Genomic DNA, 20,282 nt, shown 5'->3' on the forward strand with positions numbered 1-20,282 from the left:
AAAAATGGCGTCTCCTTGTTTTTATTTGGGTCTCTTTAATTACGAGTAGGGCAGCAACGCCTGATTGTTAAACGTGCGCATTTTGAAATCAGACTCCCTGGGCTGGTCCTAGCTCTTAAAATGTGTGACCTTGGCATTTTGGGTCTATTTCTTCTTCTCAAAAAAAGGGGAAAATGAGAGCACAAATCTTTAGGATTAAACGAGATACGCAAAAATACAGGAAGCCCTCCCTAATACGTTCTCTGTTAGTGATACTCGTCTTAATTTTTTAAAGCCATGCTCGCCCCAGTACTACATGGGCGTATTCCTCCCAGCCAAGTCTCGCAGAACTCTCGTTGCTTGCAACTCGAAATGAAAGAAAAATTGGCTTTGCTTTTCAAAATTCTCCCCTCTTCTCCGCCCACCCCCGCTTCAGAACTACAGTGTACTGGTTTACGTATCAATGAATAGGAATGAGTTGCAGTTAAACAACATGCAAAGCGGACGACACTCGGTCCGACCCACTGTTTACAGCATAGGGAACACCAAACAACAAGTACTTAATACTACATGATCCGCGGCGCCGTTAAGAGTAAATACACAGCGCTCAAAGACTTCAGAGAAGAGAGCTTTAACTAAGAAAGCGTTCTAGACCCACCCCCTACACGCAGGCCTGAGGACACACGTCCACCGCCCCGCCCTCAAACCCGGAAGTGACGTACCAAGTCGAGTCCGTCTCTTTTTCCGCCGTCCGCCGGTGGGGCGGCCCAGGCTAGCGTGTGGCGTGCGTCGGCGTCGCGGTCAGCAGAGGGATTCTGGGTAACGGCCCCGGCCCCCTGGGGCGGCTGGCTCCGCGCAGCAAGTTCCACTCTCGCCAAGTCCGTTGGCAGTGGCAGTTGTAGGGTCGGGGGCAGCCGGACATGGAGCAGCCGTGGCCGCCGCCAGGACCTTGGAGCCTCCCTCGGGTCGAGAGGGAGGCTGAGGAAGAGAGTGACTTGGACGTGTCCCCCGGTTCTCCCCGCTGCCCGCAGCTGCCAGGCGGCGGCGCCCAGGTGAGAGGGGGCCCGTGTTCTGCGGGGGGATGGGGAGGTGCTGTCGCCAGGCCCCCAGAGTCCCCTGTCTCCGCGACCCTCTTCTGTGCCCTATTCTGCGCCCCCACCTCACCCCCGGGGACCAGGAGCCTGATGCCATCCCATGGCTATTGTAGCATCTTCTGGGGGCTTCGAAGAGGGGCTGGCCATATCTTCCCAACCTCCACTTCCACGCACACCTTTTTCACCTTGGCTAATTCCTCCTCACCCTTGGAAGACGGTCCTTCTCCCGCCCCCCACACCTCTCCTGACAGCACCCAGATTTGGGGCGGCTCACGCTGTAACATTGACCCTTTGTCCTCTTGTGCGTGCGTTTATCCGAGCACTTTATTCTGTTGAAGGCGCTAATACTTGTGCACAGTTGGTAGTTAGGAACGGTGAATGGTTACATTTCAACAGTTCACTGAGCTCCTGACTTATAAAGATTTCAGATCCGATTTCACTGACTTCTGACATTTGAGCACATTCTGTAAACCTCGCTTTTGATGCTGGCGTAAATCTTTCCCATCTGCCTGGCCGTTTTTCTCTTACGGTTATATTTTTCGGTTTGCTTCACATCATTCTCCAGGAAAAACATATAGGCACACGTTTGCCTTTTCCTTCAGACTTCTTCCTCAGATTCCTGATGCCACTTGTGGTTTTCAGCCCAGCCTTCCTTCTTCTGAAACTTATTCAAATGTGATGCCATTTAGGATTTTTCTGGGTCCTATCTTAGGGAGTGCTTTCGTACTTATATCACTTTGTCCTGGTTTTTCTCCTAACCCGAGTGTATTTTGGAAGTGTATTTCAGGATCACAGACTAAACACTAATATGTTCAATGAAACGGATTATGGGTGTCTGCCTTCCAGGCTTTTTGCAAAATGGGGTCCCTAAGAGCTTAATTGAATTAATACAGTTTTTCTCTAGACTCATCTTGCTGCCTGTTAATGAAGATGAGTGATTTAAATCGTTTGCCAGTAAGTGTAGGGTCATCGATCCTATGCCCAGCTCACAGCGTTAGTTGGCTTCACACAGAGAAAAATGCTGTTTCATAACCAGACTGTACTTCGGCCAGCCAGCCACTGGGAAAGTGCAAGACATTTTTTAGGAGGACAGAATGAGAGTTGACAGGTTAGTAGTCACCCACTAATTATGGATAGCTAGTGTCATCTTTATATACAAAATGTGTTATATAAGCACATAATGAAGGTGTGAGAAAAAAAGAATAAACAGCAGCTGCCATCATCAATTTTGAAGGCGTATGGAGAGAATAGAAAGATCTCAAGAATTTCAGTGCATTGTGGTTGAATCACAAAAGTAATCTAAGAGAAATTCTGAATTTAAAAAAATATATATTAACTTTTTGCTTGTGTGCTTGGAATTATACGCTTATTTAGTTGAAAGGGATTTTGGAAGTGAATAGGCTTATCTCCTTCATTAAAAGTGATTTCCCTGAGACCATATAGCCAGTTAGTGGCAGAATTAAAACTAGAACTCACTTCTGACCCCTGGATACAGTGTTTTTTCCCGATACGTACTACACTGCCTATCCTGTGATGTAATGTAAAGCTTTATATGGCTGAAACTACTTTCGAATGGTGTTAAACTTTGCAAGGTGATTACTAATCCTGAATTAGTTCATGTGTTTATAACAAGCCTACCTATTTATCTTGTTGACTTTAGGACTTAAGTTTTTGGATTAGAATATTTGAAAGAATAAAATGTTTAGTTCAATTTGTAAACATTTTATAATCTTTTAAAAAACAGCTTTGGTTTAACTTTACCAAATAGGGAGAATCTAGACATCTTAATGTCATATGTGATGTATAGTTCTGAGATCCACTTAAATGTAAAGGCAGTTTGGAATTTAGAGATCCTGTTTGAGAATTTTTTATGTAAAGTTGCATTAGTAGACCTAATGCTAACAGTTGCTATTTATGTTCATGAAAATGTAATTATGTTTAATGTCCCTCTAAAACCTCAGTATGTTTACAGATAAAATATGATCTTTTATTTAATTATCTCAATACATGTTGGATAGTTTGCTCAAATGGGCAAAGGTCTGTATAGTCTGTGGAGAAGAATTTAAACTTAAATAATTTTTAGAATTTGGAAATAAGATTTCTGTGGTTAATCTGAGGAATCAATATTTGCTCACACATAATTTGAAAATGCAAGATATTTCCATTTGTCCATATTGTCTTTCTTAGTATATCTTTGTCTTTTCTTGCAAAATAATAAATTTTATAGATTTATTTTTCTCATTTTCCTGGCCCCTTGTTAAGCACAGTTAGTCTACAGTTATTCTTGTTCTTATTCTAAGAGCAAAAAATAAAAATAAATATTTTATTTGGTTAGGGCCATGGGGTACCTGGGCTCCAAACCTGCTAAGTGAGTAAATAAAACATCTGAATAGCAACAATGTCCACATTTGCCCCAATAGAAATCTAAGTTTGCCTGAAGACGCAACTAGGAAGAAGGGGCCTTAAATGCTGCTAGCCTCAGAATTCTTCTACCACTAGTGTGTTCCGAGAAGTGGAGAAACATTTATTCATCTAAGACTTATTGTATTTTCGCCTCTCAAGAAGCTGATAGTTGAGTAAGCAAAAGCACAATGTTGTGTGAAAACACCACTGTAGAAGTATGCATAACTTGGGTGGAAAGGGAAGGGATAAGAGAAAACTTAGGGAAGTGATGCCCAAATCTGGAATAGAGATAGGAGTTTGGGGGTAGGGGGATAGAAAGAATAAGCAAACAAATGGAAGAGTCACTACAAGTGAGTCTAGGGAGATAATAGAAGGTGCGATCATGAAGGACCATGCCGTGCCACAGAGTTTGCACTTTATCCCAAGGCTCTAAGAATGAGTAAGATTATCAGATTTGTTTTTTAGAGAGATCACTCCAAGTCTAGTAGAGTGGAGAATGGCTTGACATGAGAAAGGCTGTATTTATATAATTAAGGTGTGAAATTATAAGGGCTTGAATAGTGATGCAGATAAGAGAACAGACTGGAGTAAAATTCTTCTGAATACTAAGTTTGAAATTAATCTACATTTTGGCTAAGAAATCATAAAAAATGTGCCTTCAGCTTTTGTTTTATAGAGCTGAGGAATATAAGGAATTAAACACCCATCATAGTGCCTTACATGTAGTGGTTCAGTAAATATTAAACCTAATTACTACTGCTTCTGAGTGGAACAGAGTCACCAGCGTGGACTGGTTGTTTTTTTTTTTTTTTAAAGATTTTATTTATTTATTTTTTTCCCCCCCAAAGCCCCAGTAGATAGTTGCATGTCATAGCTGCACATCCTTCTAGTTGCTGTATGTGGGACACGGCCTCAGCATGGCCGGAGAAGCAGTACGTGGGTGCGCGCCCGGGATCCGAACCCGGGCCACCAGCAGTGGAGCACGCGCACTTAACCGCTAGGCCACGGGGTCGGCTCTTTTTTTTTTTTATTTGCCTATTTTGATTAGGATTAAGTTAAAGAGTGTCTGTCTGATATAGTCAGTTATGAATAGAAATTTACAATAAGAACTTCTCAGATCACCAAGGATTGGGATAATACAGAAAGAAAATAGAAACCAAGAAATGGTTACTTCTAAATAAAAGGTTCTTTGCAGTGAAGAACTTGCAGAACAAAACTGTAAAGATCTGGTTTTCAGCATGTTGGGTGGTAAATTGATGAACTAAATTTAAGCTTTTGTTCTCATCATTCTGCTCTTTCAGGATTATGAAGACTATAAATCAAATGTTTGTTATGCACCAGCTGTATGCAGGACTCTGTGCTAAGTGCCAGGCTTTTTGTTGCTGTTAGTTGTCGGGGGAGGGGCACAGATTACCAGAGAAAAGAGTCTGATGAAACAAGGCCTATAATATAAAAATGTAACTGCCTACAAAGAAGGCAGGATACCTATGTACCAAAAACATTGTATAGAAATCCTTGACTAAAAGGAAAATTGAACTGTGCTGCACAAACATACCCATTGCCTTCTTCATTTCTTACAAGTATTGTTTTTCATCCAGATGTATAGCCATGGAATTGAACTGGCTTGCCAAAAGCAGAAGGAGTTTGTGAAGAGCTCTGTGGCGTGCAAATGGAATCTTGCTGAAGCTCAGCAGAAACTTGGTAGCTTAGCACTGCATAACTCTGAGTCCTTGGATCAGGAACATGCCAAAGCACAAACAGCAGTATCAGAACTGAGGCAACGGGAAGAAGAATGGCGACAGAAAGAAGAGGCTCTAGTACAAAGAGAGAGAATGTGTCTGTGGAACGTGGATGCCATTAGCAAGGATGTTTTTAATAAGGTATGACCTTTTATTGGACCATAAGAAGAAAAAACTGAAGTATTTGTACAAACCAGTTGTATATATTTGATAGCAAAGACGCAGACTCCTGTAAAACAATATTCAGTTTTGACAGTTTATGAAAAGTACTTGTTACAGAAACCTGTATCCCCACTTGTGTCTAACATGGGTAGTTCTTAATACAAATACATGGCTGCAGCATAACACACTGGATGTAAGTGTGGGCTGTGGTATCAGACTGCCTCAAATCTCAGCTTTGTCAGTGCTGCCTTTGTGACCTTGGGCAAGTCACTTAACATCTCTAAGCCTCAGTTTCCTCAACGATATAGGGTGGATATGAAGATTAAATAAGGTAATGTCTTAAAAGCATGTAGGATGGGACTCGGCACACAGTAAAGCTCAGACATTATGAGAGCTTTCTGTTGTTGCTGTCCTGTTAGCTTGCTATCACTTTTGTAACACTAATGTATAGTTACTGGATTTATTAAATAAAGCCTTTCAGTGTTATTTAGCATTATGTATTTAGTAAACCTCAGATAGTAATGTGGGATGAGTGTTACAAGCATTATTACTGAAAGTACTAGTACAGTAGTACAGTCCTTTTGCCAAGTTAGTCGTTTACTAAGATCAGTGTTCTGTTTCTCACTGGATTATATAGGCCTTATTCTTTGACTTTTCTATCTGGAGAAAAAAAGGGCAATGAAATCCAGTCATTTTCTACTAGTGTGTAAAGCAGTACTTCTTTCTTATTTGTATTAAACTTAACTCTCAAGCTTCAGGGATAGACTGCTCATTCTTATCTAAATCCGCATTCATTCTATCTTTAACCATCATTGTTCTCTAGACTTCTCAGTCGATAACACTACTTGTTTCTGTCCTGGCATCCACTCTCAACCCACTCTCTTAAGCACTCTTATTAATTTCCTTCCCCTGGACCAGCTCTAGTTCTACAGCAACAAGTAATACACATAGGTAAATGTACACCACCAGCCCTATCACTACTTTATTCTTTAATTGAGAAAAATTGTGAGTACGACATGCTTATTGTAAAAAACAAAAGAAAAAACCAATACCTAAGTATGTAAAATAGAATTGAAAGGCTTCCTTCATTTCCAGTTCCATTTCCCAGAGATAACCACTGTTAACAGTGAGTTGTATCTTTCTAGACTTTTTCTGTGCCTGTATCAATGTATATTTATATATTTTTCCTCTCCTACAATGATCTTTCTTTATCTGAATGATTCACTATGTCTGTATATATTGTTCTAAGGGGCGTCTTAAGTATCATTTTATTTCTGGTTTGTATTTATACCCCATAACTATTTAAAATAATTTTTTTCTTCCAGAGGGAATGGTCATAGTAATGTTTCTTTGTTTTATAAAGTTAATGTCTGTTAACACAGTGGTCATAAAGAAGATATTTTTCATTTGTCTCTACTTTTGTTTTTTTAAACTTAGGTTCTAACATAGCCTACATTTATACCACAAATTAATTAGGACTATCTTTATGTTCCAGTCATTTGCTCAAAATTGTACATTGGTTTTTGTCTGGGAGCTTGAGACTTGAGAGGACTGGTCTAGATCTGCACTGTCCAACTGGATAGCCACTAGCCAGCCACATGTACTATTGAGCGCTTGAAATGTGACTAGTCTGAATTGAGACGTGCTATAAGTGTAAAATACACACCAGATTCCGATTACTTAGTACCAAAAAAAAGTAAAATATTTCATTAATAGTTTTTTTGTATTGCTTACATGTTAAAATGATAATATGTTGGGTTAAATAAATGTTATTAATTTCATCTGTTTCTTTTTGCTTTTTAATGTGGCTAATAGAAAACTTTAAATTACATTTGTGAGTTGGATTATATTTCTGTTGGACATTGCTGGTCTAGATAGCAGAAAATGTTAAAGGAAAAAGTGCTTTTATTTTTAAATATATAAAACTTTTGTGTGCTTCCTGATTGTAACCTGGCAGAGAGCTAGTTTGCGAATTACATTTTTGGCAATGATCATCTCAAGGTTTAAATGTGATTACAGGATGTTCTGAGAAACTGTTCTACCAGTTTTTCTGGCTAGATAAAAACTTGATCTTGGTCTGTTTTATGACTTACTTAACTGAAAATAAGGACTTTCTTAATAGAAATTTGTACTTTATTTCAGAATCAAACAGTTTGGCCTCTCCTAAGAAAAGTTTACAACAAGTCTATTTTAGGTTTATGACTTATCAAAGAAGTTATAGTAAATATACTTTATTCTGTATATGCTTTAAATTTCTGAGTTTATTTCCAGCAAGAACTCCAAAGATTAGGCTAGAGTTGCAAATATTTAATGGAAGTGAATAATGCAAAATGTAAATTATGTATGTAAAGGATCTTTCAATACTTATCTTTGATAGGGAAATTCAGTTTAACAAAAAGTTAATTCATTTGTTTTTCTGTATGATTTCTAAAATCTGTAATTTCCCACAAATATCATTTTTAAACAAAACTAATGAAACTCCAATACAAGAAAATTTTAATTTTTTAATAGTTTAACAGATGAATTTAATGATATAATATCAGTATAATACTAATAGTGTCTATAGGAAGGATTGCTAGGCATTCAGTATTTGAGAAAGAAGATTCAGTTAGAATATAAAATCTGGTTTTAACTTCAAAATTTTTTCTTAGAGTTTTATTAATCAAGATAAAAGAAAAGAAATAGAAGATGAAGATAAATCAAAATCATTTATGCAGAAATATGAGCAAAAAATCAGACATTTTGGTAAGTCTGCTACTTGAATTTCCTTCTTCTGTAATGTTTGGTACCATAAATATGTGTACAAAAAGTGGATTTATAAAATGGGGACCAAAAAGAAGATAGATAAGTGACAAACTGTAGTTGTCTAGCTACTTCTGGCACAGTGTACAGCTCTTGTTTTAGGCTTTTTTTTTTTTTTATCATAAATAAAATAGACTGAGAGAGTAAACCAAATTGTGAAGAGAAGCAAAATTCAATCTATTATTATATAATACTACCCTCTAAGACACAGTGGTCGTTTATTCCATAGCCTCTTTCCATTTCCTGACTAGTCTTTGCTTTTGTCTTTTCCTCTTTGCTTCCTTGGTATCTGTTTATCTTATGATTATAAGATTAGCATTAATTTTTTTAGTTTTGGATATATTGCTATATAATTCATGCAGATCCTTGAACTGTTATTCATATAAATATAGTAATAGAAATATGTATACAAAGAACTGAAAAATAGTTTTCTCTATTGGGGAGAAGCGGTGGGATAGGAGTTGATGTAGTAAAGACTTCCCAAAGGAAGTAACCTCTGAGCTAGAACACATAGGAGTTTTCCATGTAGATACTCGAGGCAAGGCAACAGCAACAGCATGTGTAAGGGCAGAGTTGGGAAACAGCGTGCTGTGTTCTAAGGATTATAAGCAGTGTGGTACTGCTGGGGTGAAAATGCTGCTGGAAAGTGTTAGGAGTTAAGGTTCAAGGCATGTTTTTTAATCCCAAGGAATATGTATTTAGTAAACATAGTTTTTGTAGTATGTTAATAAGCTTTTTAAATGGCATTTTGAAATCTTTTTCCTATTGGTGTTTTTCCCCCCAAATATTTAGAATATCATTCATCCTTCAGTTATTTCAAGACAATGGATACTACTTTAGATTTTTTCCCCTTTTTTTAATGCAGTTTATTCATAAAATATTCATCTTTCTCATACTTTGCTGGTTCCATGATTACTTGCGTGGTATTGACTTTTTGACCAAATTTCTTACTAATTTGGATAAAGATGAAGATACACTTTAAATAGTATTTGGGTTGGTTTGATATTTTGAAGCAAAATGGCAGCAGTTTTCAAATAGGCTTAACTAATTTTTGGAAGATTTTGTTTTCTATGTATATATAAACATAACTAAATGGTTAACATGACTAAAATGTTTAAAGTATATTTACTATTATAACACTGACTGGATTGCTTTCCCATGCTGTCAACTTTTTACCATATTATCTTAGACTTTTTTTTTAATAGAGATGTGATTTTTCTGAATCTTCTATTAAGTTTTTGTTTGCTTAGCATAGTTTCTTGAGGTTTTGCTTTCTTTTCCATCTTTTTAATAGAAAAATTTATATTCTATGAATAAAGAATATTGAATCTCTTGAAATCATCTGTACTCAGTTTAGCCTAAGATGACCAGCCATCTCAATTTGCCTGGAACTTTGGGCATTCCCCAGATGCAGGATTTTTTGGCTTTAAACCTGTCACCCTACTTTAGCCTGACTTATCATCTAAAATAAAACTTCCTGTGAATTTTGGAGGCTATTTCCAATTTACTGGGTATTGCTTTAAAAGAGTTTTATCCCTCTTCATTTGCTCTTTTACTATAATGTATTGCTGTAGTGATATGAATTGTCTTTAAAGAGAATCATTTTAAAATACCATTTCTTTGCTTATAAGAAGAAAATATTTGACATTCATGGTTTAATTCTTTTTTTTTTACAGGTATGTTGAGTCGATGGGATGATAGTCAGAGATTTTTGTCTGACCATCCATACCTTGTATGTGAAGAAACTGCTAAATATCTTATTTTATGGTGTTTTCATCTAGAAGCTGAACAGGTATCATGTGAACCTTGAATTTCTGGGAACCTTATAGGAATTCTGATTTACTTTCTTGGTTTTTTGTTTTGTTTTTTACATTACTTTAAATGAAAGTAGGAAGGTCATTAAATGGAATTATAATTTTTTTGTTTTCAGATCTACTTGAGTTTACTGTGGGAATTTTTTTTTAGCTATTTCAGTTAGCATAAGGAAACTTTTTCCCAGTGTGCCTTCCCTGTCCCCCATCTCTCATTCCCATATAATATAAACCTTTTTCTTTTTTAACCTATTAGAAAATCATGTTTTAAAAATCCAAATAATAATCACAATATGAAATATATTTCCAGAGGTATTTTTTGTAATTTTAATCTATCTATTTTCAGAAAAGGGCTCTAATGGAACAAATAGCACATCAAGCTGTTGTAATGCAGTTTATTATGGAAATGGCCAAAAACTGTAATGTGGATCCAAGAGGGTGTTTTCGTTTATTTTTCCAGAAAGCCAAAGTAAGTTGCTACATGGTATTGTTAAATGTGAACGTTAGGCCTTAGCTGAGATCTCTTTGGTCCATACATATCGAAGGAAGCCATCCAACAAGGATGCCACAGGCTAAATTCTGTGGATTTTATAGTGGAAAGAAAAATTATACTGCTGATTTCATGCTAATTTAGACTTAAGGGAGCAATATAAGAGGCTATACTATAGCACGTATGTGAAATTGAGACCCGTTCAAATGAGTGTGTGTATTCAGGAAAATTAGAATGTTCTATTATTTATGCATTCAATAAATATTGATTACCTACTAATGCAAAGCACAGTGACTTAAGATGCTGAGGATACAGTGTTGAACGAAACAGATACAGTATCCTCCATGTGTAGAACTCACAATTTAATGAGAAATCAGACTTTTGTATTGAAAAAAAAAGGAAACAACCTAAAAACTCAGCAGTTAGAGGAATGGTTAAAAAAAAAAAACCTGTGGTACACAGAATATTGTGCAGCCATTAAAATTAGATTTTTGAAGAATTTTTAATGATCTGAGAAAATGCTGATAGGTAGTTATATATACAGGATGACGGCCATGTTAAAGCTAGATATGTCTAGAAAGATTACCATTTCACACTCACTAGATTAGTAATAATTTAAAAGTTGTATAAGAAGTAGAGCAAGAAGAATTTGCATTCACTGCTTGTGGAAGTATAAATTGGTACAACCATTTTGGAAAATTTCCTAGTAAAGCTGAACAAGTGCTAACACCCAGAAATTCTCTTTAAGTATATACCCTAGAGAATAGATTTCTCAACATGTGGTCCGGGGACACCCAAGGGTCTTCAAAACCCTCGCAGGAGGCCCTGAGTCAAAACTATTTTCCTAATAATACCAAGATGTTATTTGCCATTTTCACACTCATTCTCTTATGAGTGTACAATAGAGACTGATACAGAAGCAGATGTGTGAATCCAGCTATCTTGTCTTAAGCCAGTCTTCTCACTAAATTTCTTTGTTTTGGAAATAAAGTTTTTAAAATAAAAATGTTATAAATATTAACATGTAATGAGTTTGTTATTATATTTTAGTTAATATTTTTAAAATTCCTTGGTTTTAATTTCGAACACAGTAAATATTGATAGACATAGTCCACATAAACAGGAGCTCTTTAGGTTCATCAGGAATTTTCAAGACAGTGAGGGAGTCCTGAGACCATCAAGTTTGAGAACTGCTGCCCTTAGAGAAACTCTTACACATGTGCACTAGATACTGTAATATTCATAATAGAATTGTTCATAATAGCAAAAAGCCTGGGAACAACCCAAATGTCTATTATCAGTAGAAGGAATAAATTATGGTATATTCATTTGGTAAAATACTAACCAGCAATTAGCATGGATAAAAAAACAAGAGAGTGAAAAAAACAAGTCACAGAATGATAGATCCAGTATCATTTAAGAAACATTTTATATTTTTTATAAAGTTCAAAACCAAGCAGAACTAAACAATATATTGTTGAGGGGATACTACATATATAAGTGGACAAACTAAAGAGGCAAAGGAGTGAATAAGACGAAAGTCATGATAATGGTAACCTCAGAGATAGAGGGAATGCTCTTGGGAACTGTTCTAAGGTACTAGTGATGATCTATTTCCTAATTTCTGTGGGTACGTAGTGGGTTTTTGCCCAATAAACTGTACATGTATATTTTACATGTTCTTCTGCATATATGATACATTTTAGCATACACAATTAGAAGTTAGAAGGAAATACTATATACCAAAAGTTTAACTTTGATTGTTCTGGGTGGTGGAATTGTAAGTGATTTCCATTTTCTTTTTAATATACTACAATGAACATATTTCCTTTTATAAACAGAAAAAAATTGTTTTGACATTTACAAAATATGTCAGGGTGGCAATAGCCCTACCTTAAATCCTCCAAACTCTTCTAAAGTGCAACCTAAATAGGAAATTTTCCCAAAACAGTCGAGTTTTAGTGAGTAAACAATTGATTTGGTATTTTAGGTAGGCTTCTGATAACTATTCTAAATTTTCATTTGACACATAGGCATAATAAAAACCATACTTTCTTCTTCATCTTACACTGATGGATATGTTTGAACTAGTGCTTAATAGGATAATGGAACATAGCCAAACTATATATATTCTTTGAAATTTACTTTGACAAAATAGAACTGAAAGGCCCTGAAGTCTTTAATCTTAACATTGGTTCTTAATAATATTTTTAAATTAAGGAATAACTTTCAGCACTTTACATGGATTAACTCATTAAATCCTCATAACATTTTATGAGGATTATTACTTCTATTTTATAAGTGAAGAAATTAGCATTGAGAAATTAAGCAAGGGACCCACCCATAGGTTACTGAAACAAAATTCAGTCTAGGCCTTAGACATGCAGTAAGGTCAGCACTTGTGCCACTTGATTCCTTTAACAGTTTGTTGCATAACCATTTCAGGAGGATTACTTTTGGATATGAAGACTGACATTCCATATGTCCACATAAGTACCACATAATGACTAAAGTGAAATGCTATCATATAATTAAGGAAATGCTTCTTAAATTCATAAAAAGATAGAATGGCAACACAGAACACAGTCTGCATTATGTGTATAAATATTGATGCTAATAACTAATCCACAGGTTTTAATCTGGTTACACAACGTGAACTACATTAAAGAAAAAATAGCATTTCAGACAAATGTGCCCAAGATATTAAGGAATGAGATCTTGACAAAATCTCTTCCACCACTTGAATGTAAAGCCTAAGTTTTGTTAGTGTAGGATATGCACTGTCATTCTTGACCTGCAAAGGAAGCATTTATAAATGGAGGCTACTGCCAACAGGGTGTTTGGTATCAAGAATTTTGTTTATATTATATATCTTGGAGGTAGTTCCCCTCCCTCTATATAACTCATTGTACTTCATTCCATAATGTTGAAAAGAAGGTACTTGCTTAACTAAAACACTAGGATATTTCCGTAATGAAGTTGAATGTTGAGTTTTATTTGGTTTTCATGGCTTTTACAAATAGGGAGTATAGGGTTAGAGAATTACTAGAAATAGGTAATAGTGCCCTCTCATTAATTGATGGAGAATTAAAAGGTTTTAAGTATATCCCTTGGTGGTTGTTTGGCAATGGGAAGAGGATAGAATGAATATGACAAGTTAAATGAGGACTATTTTGGATCCTGTCAAGAATACAGATAAATCAAGAGAAATACACAGAAAGCCTACTTCTTTTGTTATATTTGTGTGTGTTTATTTATAAAGAGGGGTTGTTTCTTACCAATTTGCTTTATTTTGCTGAAGCAGAGAGAAGTGGAACAAACCAACCATAATATTCCTAGAAAACAGGCAATTTTCACAAATCTGACAGGAATCTTGGTGGTTTCTACATTTAAACTACTCACCTCATCTTTACTTCCTTCTCTTCAGACCTGATACATGCTTGTCAGAATTTATCGTGTGGTCTGGAAGTTTTGAAAAACACAGTCTTTGTTTTTTGTTTTCTAGGCAGAGGAAGAGGGTTATTTTGAAGCATTCAAAAATGAACTTGAAGCTTTCAAGTCAAGAGTCAGACTTTATTCTCAATCACCAAGTTTTCAGCCTATGACAGTTCAGAATCACGTTCCCCATTCTGGTATTGAATCTATAGGTTTATTAGAATCCTTACCACAGGTAAGTTGGAAAACCAAATATTTATTTTATAAATGTGTTAGTTCACATGAATTTTGTTCTTTTGGACTACTCTTTCTTCTTATATGTAATATATGTTAAATATTCTTGCCTCAGAAGATAACTTAGTTTGATATTAAATCTCTTCCATCTCTTAGGTATTTAGAGGGACACCAAATTCCACTCCTTTAAGTATAGAAGAGATGAATTATACTGAAGCATTCTTAAGGGCAGGTGTTACCTGTTGATCTTCTCAATCATAAACTTCTCAAGATGCCTCCTGAGGAACATCTCATTCTGAGTAGAACTATATTATTAAGAATTTATTAGGATGAATTAGCTTCAAAGCATACATCCAAGTGGCAACCAAGGTGATCTGTTACATGAGTTTATTTAGTATTATCTTGTTAAATGTTGGTGTTGCCCTACCAGAGGTAACATTTTTAATACACATTAATGTAGCTTATGCTAAGCTGCTCTTTCTGGCAACATTGGCCTACTATTTGAGCCTCTTCCAAGTCTGCTATTAGATCAAGATAAAACCATGTAACTAGCATGAAAGAATTTATCTCAAAAGAAGAGGAAGTTAGACCACTGGCCTGCCTCATACTACTTAGGATTACAATTTTAAGTTATCATTAGAAAGTTGCTGCCCGTTTTGATTTTATTAGCATTTTAATTGAGCCCAGCCCCAAGATTTTAAGACCAGCTTTAGCCAGTTTAGTCTGTTGCCTACACAATGAAAAGGGATGTCTCATTCAGAAGGCAGTGTGAGGAGAGCCCTGTATTTATTTTTTTTATTTTTTAATTTTTTAAAATTATTTTTATTTATTTTTTATTTATTTATTTTTTTTGTGAGGAATATTAGCCCTGAGCTAACATCTGTTGCCAATCCTCCTCTTTTTGCTGAGGAAGACCGGCCCTGGCCTAACATCGGTGCCCATCTTCCTCCACTTTATATGGGATGCCACCACAGCATGGCTTGACAAGCGGTGCGTCGGTGCACGCCCGGGATCCGAACCTGCGAACCCCAGGCCGCCGCAGTGGAGCACGCGCACTTAACCGCTATGCCACTGGGCTGGCCCCCCGTATTTATTTTTAAATCTCATAAAGTGGTAGGAATTGAGATTTTCAGTATCTTGACATTAGGTCTGTGTAATTTCAGTATTCCATTTACATGTATTGTAAGCCAAAGGGACAGTTTAAAGAAAGCAATTTATCATACTCAACTAGCCAAAAATCTCAAGGATGGAAATAATCAAGGCCTGATTTTTTTAATTAGTAATGCTACTTCTTAGTTAGACATGCAAGCAATATTCCCCCTTCATTTGTCCTACAGATTATCTCTTAATGCTGTTTAAATATAGTAATGATTTTCTCTTCAGTTCCTTGAGAGATAGCCCACGGTGAAGCAGTCTTTCTGAGGGGATTTTATGACTAAGTCACTGTCAAGTCCAATATTTAAACCTCCTAAAATTAAGATGTCACATGATGAATGCAAAGGGAAAAAGAGACTTTTGAAGGATGTCATTGATTCTAAATATAAGAGGGAAAAGATACACATTAATATATAATAAGAGGCCTATATTATCACAAAGTTGCTTCTGGTTTGAGAGAAGTAAATTCTCATTATACAAATCAGATAGCAACTGAGTTCTGCTGCTAGGTATCCCTTGCAGTCATTTTGGCAGGAGGCCTGAGATTATACAATTTGGACACTGAATTGCTGGTGTTACCAGGGCTGTTTATACTTAATTTATCTGAGCTAACAGACCAGTTCCTCCTGGTGGAGAAATTGTGCCTCCTGGTCTAGTCCTGAGGCAGAGGAGGGCTGGATAAGATTTCGGCTAGATATGTAGGGCTGTCAACTGGTTGAGGGAAATAGGATAAGATGAGAGGCAATCTGAGGGACTAAGTTATCAACTCAGAGGAGATTTGGAAGAAAAGTTTAGCATAATAATGACATCCTATTTTTTAAAATTTATATTTAATTTTTTTTTTTTTTTTTGTGAGGTGAGCTAACATCTGATGCCAATCCTCCTCTTTTTTGCTGAGGAAGATTGACCCTGGGCTAACATCCGTGCCCATCTTCCTCTACTTTATATGGGACGCTGCCTGTCAGCATGGCCTGACAAGCGGTGCGTCGGTGCATGCCCAGGATCGGAACCTGCGAACCCTGGGCCACCGAAGCGGAGTGCACGCACTTAACCACTGCGCCACCAGGCCGGCCCCATGACATCCTATTTTTATTATATCAGTTTATAGATTGCAAAACACTTTCACATGTTGTATCATTTAATCTTCTCAAAAACCCTGTGATTCATTTTCATTCATTTTATGGATGAATAAACTGAGCTCATTGAGGTTAATTTGCCTGAAGTCAGTACAGTAAGTCATGGAGCTAATATTCTAATCCTGGATTTCTATCCTACGTCACTGTTCATTCACCTATACCACAGACTGTTGTTGAATCATATACTAGAAATAGGACAAGACACTCAGTCATGTGCTCTTGGGAAGAATTGATCACTGTGACAGGAGATGTGTTGAGGATGGTACTAGATGAGAATATGGGGTGATCAGGGGAATTTAAATGTAGATTAGGTTAGGTATATTGGTTGCTTTTCTTTTTTTTTTTTTTTAAGTCTCTCCATGATGATGTCTTACAGTTCTTAGGGAAATGGATAGATGAGTTCTGGAGACTCTCCTTAGCCAACTCTAATACTCAAAATTCTCTCGTGGAAAACTGGAGCCTAGTCTTAATAGAGTAATTGTAAGTTCTGTTCTTAAGGCCTTTGGAACTGGGCCTGGATTGTTAGAAAAGGTCTTAGCACTTTGTTTCTTTTGTTTTTTTAATTGACAACAATCTTGTGAAATGAGGCAAGTACTATTATCCGTAGTTTTGAGAGAACTAAACCAAACCTCCTAGGATAGAGATAAAAATAACAGTTACCTGAGTTTTATCCTATAGACTAGCTTTTAATTTTGTTAAATTGTGATAAATTATTTTCAACTGAGGTCCAATGTTATTTTAGTGTCCCAGACCTCAGTTTGGGAATAATCCAACTTCTAGCTAGCTTTTTGACTTTTACAATAGAGGAATCACAAAGTATTGTACTTTATTAAGTGGATCTTTTGAAAACCCTGCCTCCCTATGAGAAGGGCAGGTTTAAGGCATCTATCCCGTTTGGACTATTTTCCTCATTGGTGTTTATTAAATAAAATAAACAAATGAAACTAGGTGGTACAGTAGTAAAACTCTTACATAGCTAGCAGATATTCAGAACAACTGAATAGACAAAATTGAATTCTTGGGGAAGAATTTTCTAAAGTCTTGGGTTTTAAGGGCTTATGTCCCTATTCATGGTGCTTTAACAAATAATGGTTTTATTTTTGCATTTATTGAATAAGGTTTTCTGTTCCTAGTTTTATAAATAAATAGAACATTTATGAGTTCTTCTGTTTAAAATTAAAACCTAAATTAAACTGTTCTGGGTCTAAGTACCTCTCAAAAGATTAACAGTTTCTCACTTGATTTTAACCTTTGAGAAACCAGAATAGCCTCTAAAAATAGCTATAATTTTTACTCATAACTGGATTTTTTCCCTTGTACAAGCGTTTTGCATTTTTAGTATATACTGTTGTAATTAGATAGTGATCTTAAAAATACATTGCTGGCTTACTGCCATATTCATCTCTTAAATTATCAATAGCTATGTACATATAATCACAGGAATGATGTAGCTTGTATGATTAAATAGTTAAAATTATACAGTTTGTTAAAAGGAGAAAAAAGGTAGTGTTTATTACATTTCTATTTTTCACATATATCATTCTGTCTTTATCACATCTTTTTGGATTAAGTGGTAATAGTCTATTTTTTTCTTTTTTTATCTTCTTGAGTTTCAACCCAAGCCTAATTTCAAAGTCCATCTTCTTTCCTACTCTACTATACTGCAGAGAATGGAGAGAATGTGAAACTGAATATGTAGTTGCATATACTAGCATAAAACTGGTTATTATGCATTGTTTCTTCCCTGTCCTTTTTTCCAGAATCCAGATTATCTTCAGTATTCTATCAGTACAGCTCTCTGCAGTTTAAACTCAGTGGTACATAAAGAAGAAGATGAACCCAAAATGATGGACACTGTATAATTTGGTTAAGACTGCTGAGGCCAAGTGCTATTTTGTTACAAGAAAGGAAGAACTTGGCTATTTTCTTGACACTTTTATGGGTGCTGCACTTTATTTTGTTCTGTTTTTGATGGGAGGGAAAAAAAAGTACTGAAACGTTTTGTAACATTTTTTTTATGTGCTGCTAGGTTTTTTTGTTTTGTTTTCCTGAAGAGAGGAGTGGTACCATATGTTGCAGGACGTCAAACTGGACTTTTTTTTTTGCTACTAAATTTGCCTTTAATCTTATTGTTCTCAATTTTGGAATCAAAGTATGAAAATCTGCACAAATGCAATGTTTACAAGAACTGGTTGATTCTAGGAGGCATCTGCTACAGTCTCTTTTTATATAGATATGTACATGTCCTACTCTAAAAATGATTAAAGATAAAAATGTACTTGTATCCTACTGCTAATTTAGCTGTCAAATGTGGTGTTTCATCATATTAAAAGCAATAAATCAGTAGTTGATAATCTACTTTACTAAATAAGCTGGGTGGTACAAATAAAAACAGTCTTTCCCCTTAAAATAACATTATATTTGTATTTTCGGCACCATCAGTTAAATCCTTGACTAATATCAATTTTTATATAAACACTAAACACTAATTTTATATAAACACTAAATTTACTCCCTAAGTAGTCTCAAAACTATTCCTTAGAAGTTGATTTTACCCTGTTGACTTTTTAATATTAAGGGTTGTAGTGATATAAAAAGTGATAAAGCTAATATACATTTTTTTTTTAATAAGATAAGCTTCAAGCTCACTCTTAATTTCTTTAATTGATGTAATCGGGGGTCTCTCAGGGAGCAAGTTTTAAAAGAATTCTAATGGCCTATAAGAACAAACAGGAAGAAGGATCTGATTTTTTAAATTACGGTTATTGTTTGTTTCACTCTGATGTAGCCCAAGGACTTTTTAAAAGGCAAGAGAAATCTTATAGAGCTAACTGCCTTGAGCTGGCGACTACTTATTTCTAAGAACTTGGTGATCCTTATTGGTAATGATGGCTTTACTACGTCATTCCTCTCTTTAGCTCAGTTACCATAGAATGCTTCTGAGCTTTACCACTTCCTACATAATTCACCTCAAATATGTCATGATATTTGATGACTCATTTTATTTGGAGTTAGATGACTGCTACTTATGCTATCTTTATTTGAGGATTAATCATCTGACTTACAGGAACATGAACTTGGATTTGTATTGGGTTTAGTCTTTGGCTCAGTCCCATTGAGACTAGTAGCCAACATTTGGAAATGGCTAGCTGGGACTGGGAATACATTTCTCAATTTGAGAAAGCAAATAATGCTGAGGGACCCATATGGTGATCACACCTGTGACCTTGGCCTCATTTGCACACTTGTCTTAAACTAACTGAGGTGATAAGTCACTTAGTACCCATAGAAATGGACTGGAATTATTGAATCATACTTCTGTAACATCACAATCTTCCTGGTTTTCAGAATTAAACTTTGTGCTTTTGATATAAATATATACTCTATAATAAAATGTTTGACTAATTTATATGATAGTAGTCATCAGCCTGTAATTTTTTTTTTTACCAATGACCTAGTTATAGAAGTATTTTTCCCTTTTTTGTTTGTTCTGGAGCAAGCTCTTGTTTTTCCCTTCCTATCACATAGAGAGTGGACATAGGAGTAAAATCCCCAGTTTCACAGAAATGTTACTTGAACCATTACTTCCATTCCTCAGTTTCAGTTTTCCCCCAAGATTTGCCTCTAAGCACCCAAATTGTTTCTTTTTTTTTTTTTATAATTTTTATTTATTTCCCCCCAAAGCCCCAGGAGATAGTTGTATGTCATAGCTGCACATCCTTCTAGTTGCTGTATGTGGGATGCGGCCTCAGCATGGCCGGAGAAGCAGTGCGTCGGTGCATGCCCAGGATCAGAACCTGGGCCACCAGCAGCGGAGCGCGCGCACTTAACAGCTAAGCCAC

At 35.9% G+C, this 20,282-nt stretch overlaps 1 protein-coding gene across 1 annotated transcript; it reads left to right on the forward strand.

Annotated features, from left to right (window-relative positions):
- The first annotated feature begins 754 nt into the window (after positions 1–754).
- CDC37L1 (cell division cycle 37 like 1, HSP90 cochaperone) lies at positions 755–18,786 on the forward strand. The gene is made up of 7 exons (XM_004440664.2): positions 755–1,031; positions 5,075–5,356; positions 8,029–8,122; positions 9,856–9,971; positions 10,337–10,459; positions 13,986–14,150; positions 18,201–18,786. Exons 1-7 carry the CDS (start codon positions 900–902, stop codon positions 18,300–18,302), a joined length of 1,014 nt encoding a protein of 337 aa, XP_004440721.1. The 5' UTR covers positions 755–899; the 3' UTR covers positions 18,303–18,786.
- The last annotated feature ends 1,496 nt before the right edge of the window (positions 18,787–20,282 follow it).

The sequence above is a fragment of the Ceratotherium simum genome, chromosome 20 (genome assembly GCF_057802395.1).
Source record: "Ceratotherium simum simum isolate JZ-2026a chromosome 20, ASM5780239v1, whole genome shotgun sequence".
NCBI classification, from domain to species: domain Eukaryota; kingdom Metazoa; phylum Chordata; class Mammalia; order Perissodactyla; family Rhinocerotidae; genus Ceratotherium; species Ceratotherium simum.

What these genes read in the sequence shown, in the direction of transcription:
- CDC37L1 (XM_004440664.2), top strand. Translation starts at nt 900, where the DNA reads ATGGAGCAGCCGTGGCCGCCGCCAGGACCTTGGAGCCTCCCTCGGGTC. An exon ending in TATTTTTCCAGAAAGCCAAA is followed by an intron (nt 10,460 to 13,985) that starts GTAAGTTGCTAC and finishes TTTGTTTTCTAG; the next exon opens with GCAGAGGAAGAGGGTTATTT. An exon ending in TATTAGAATCCTTACCACAG is followed by an intron (nt 14,151 to 18,200) that starts GTAAGTTGGAAA and finishes CCTTTTTTCCAG; the next exon opens with AATCCAGATTATCTTCAGTA.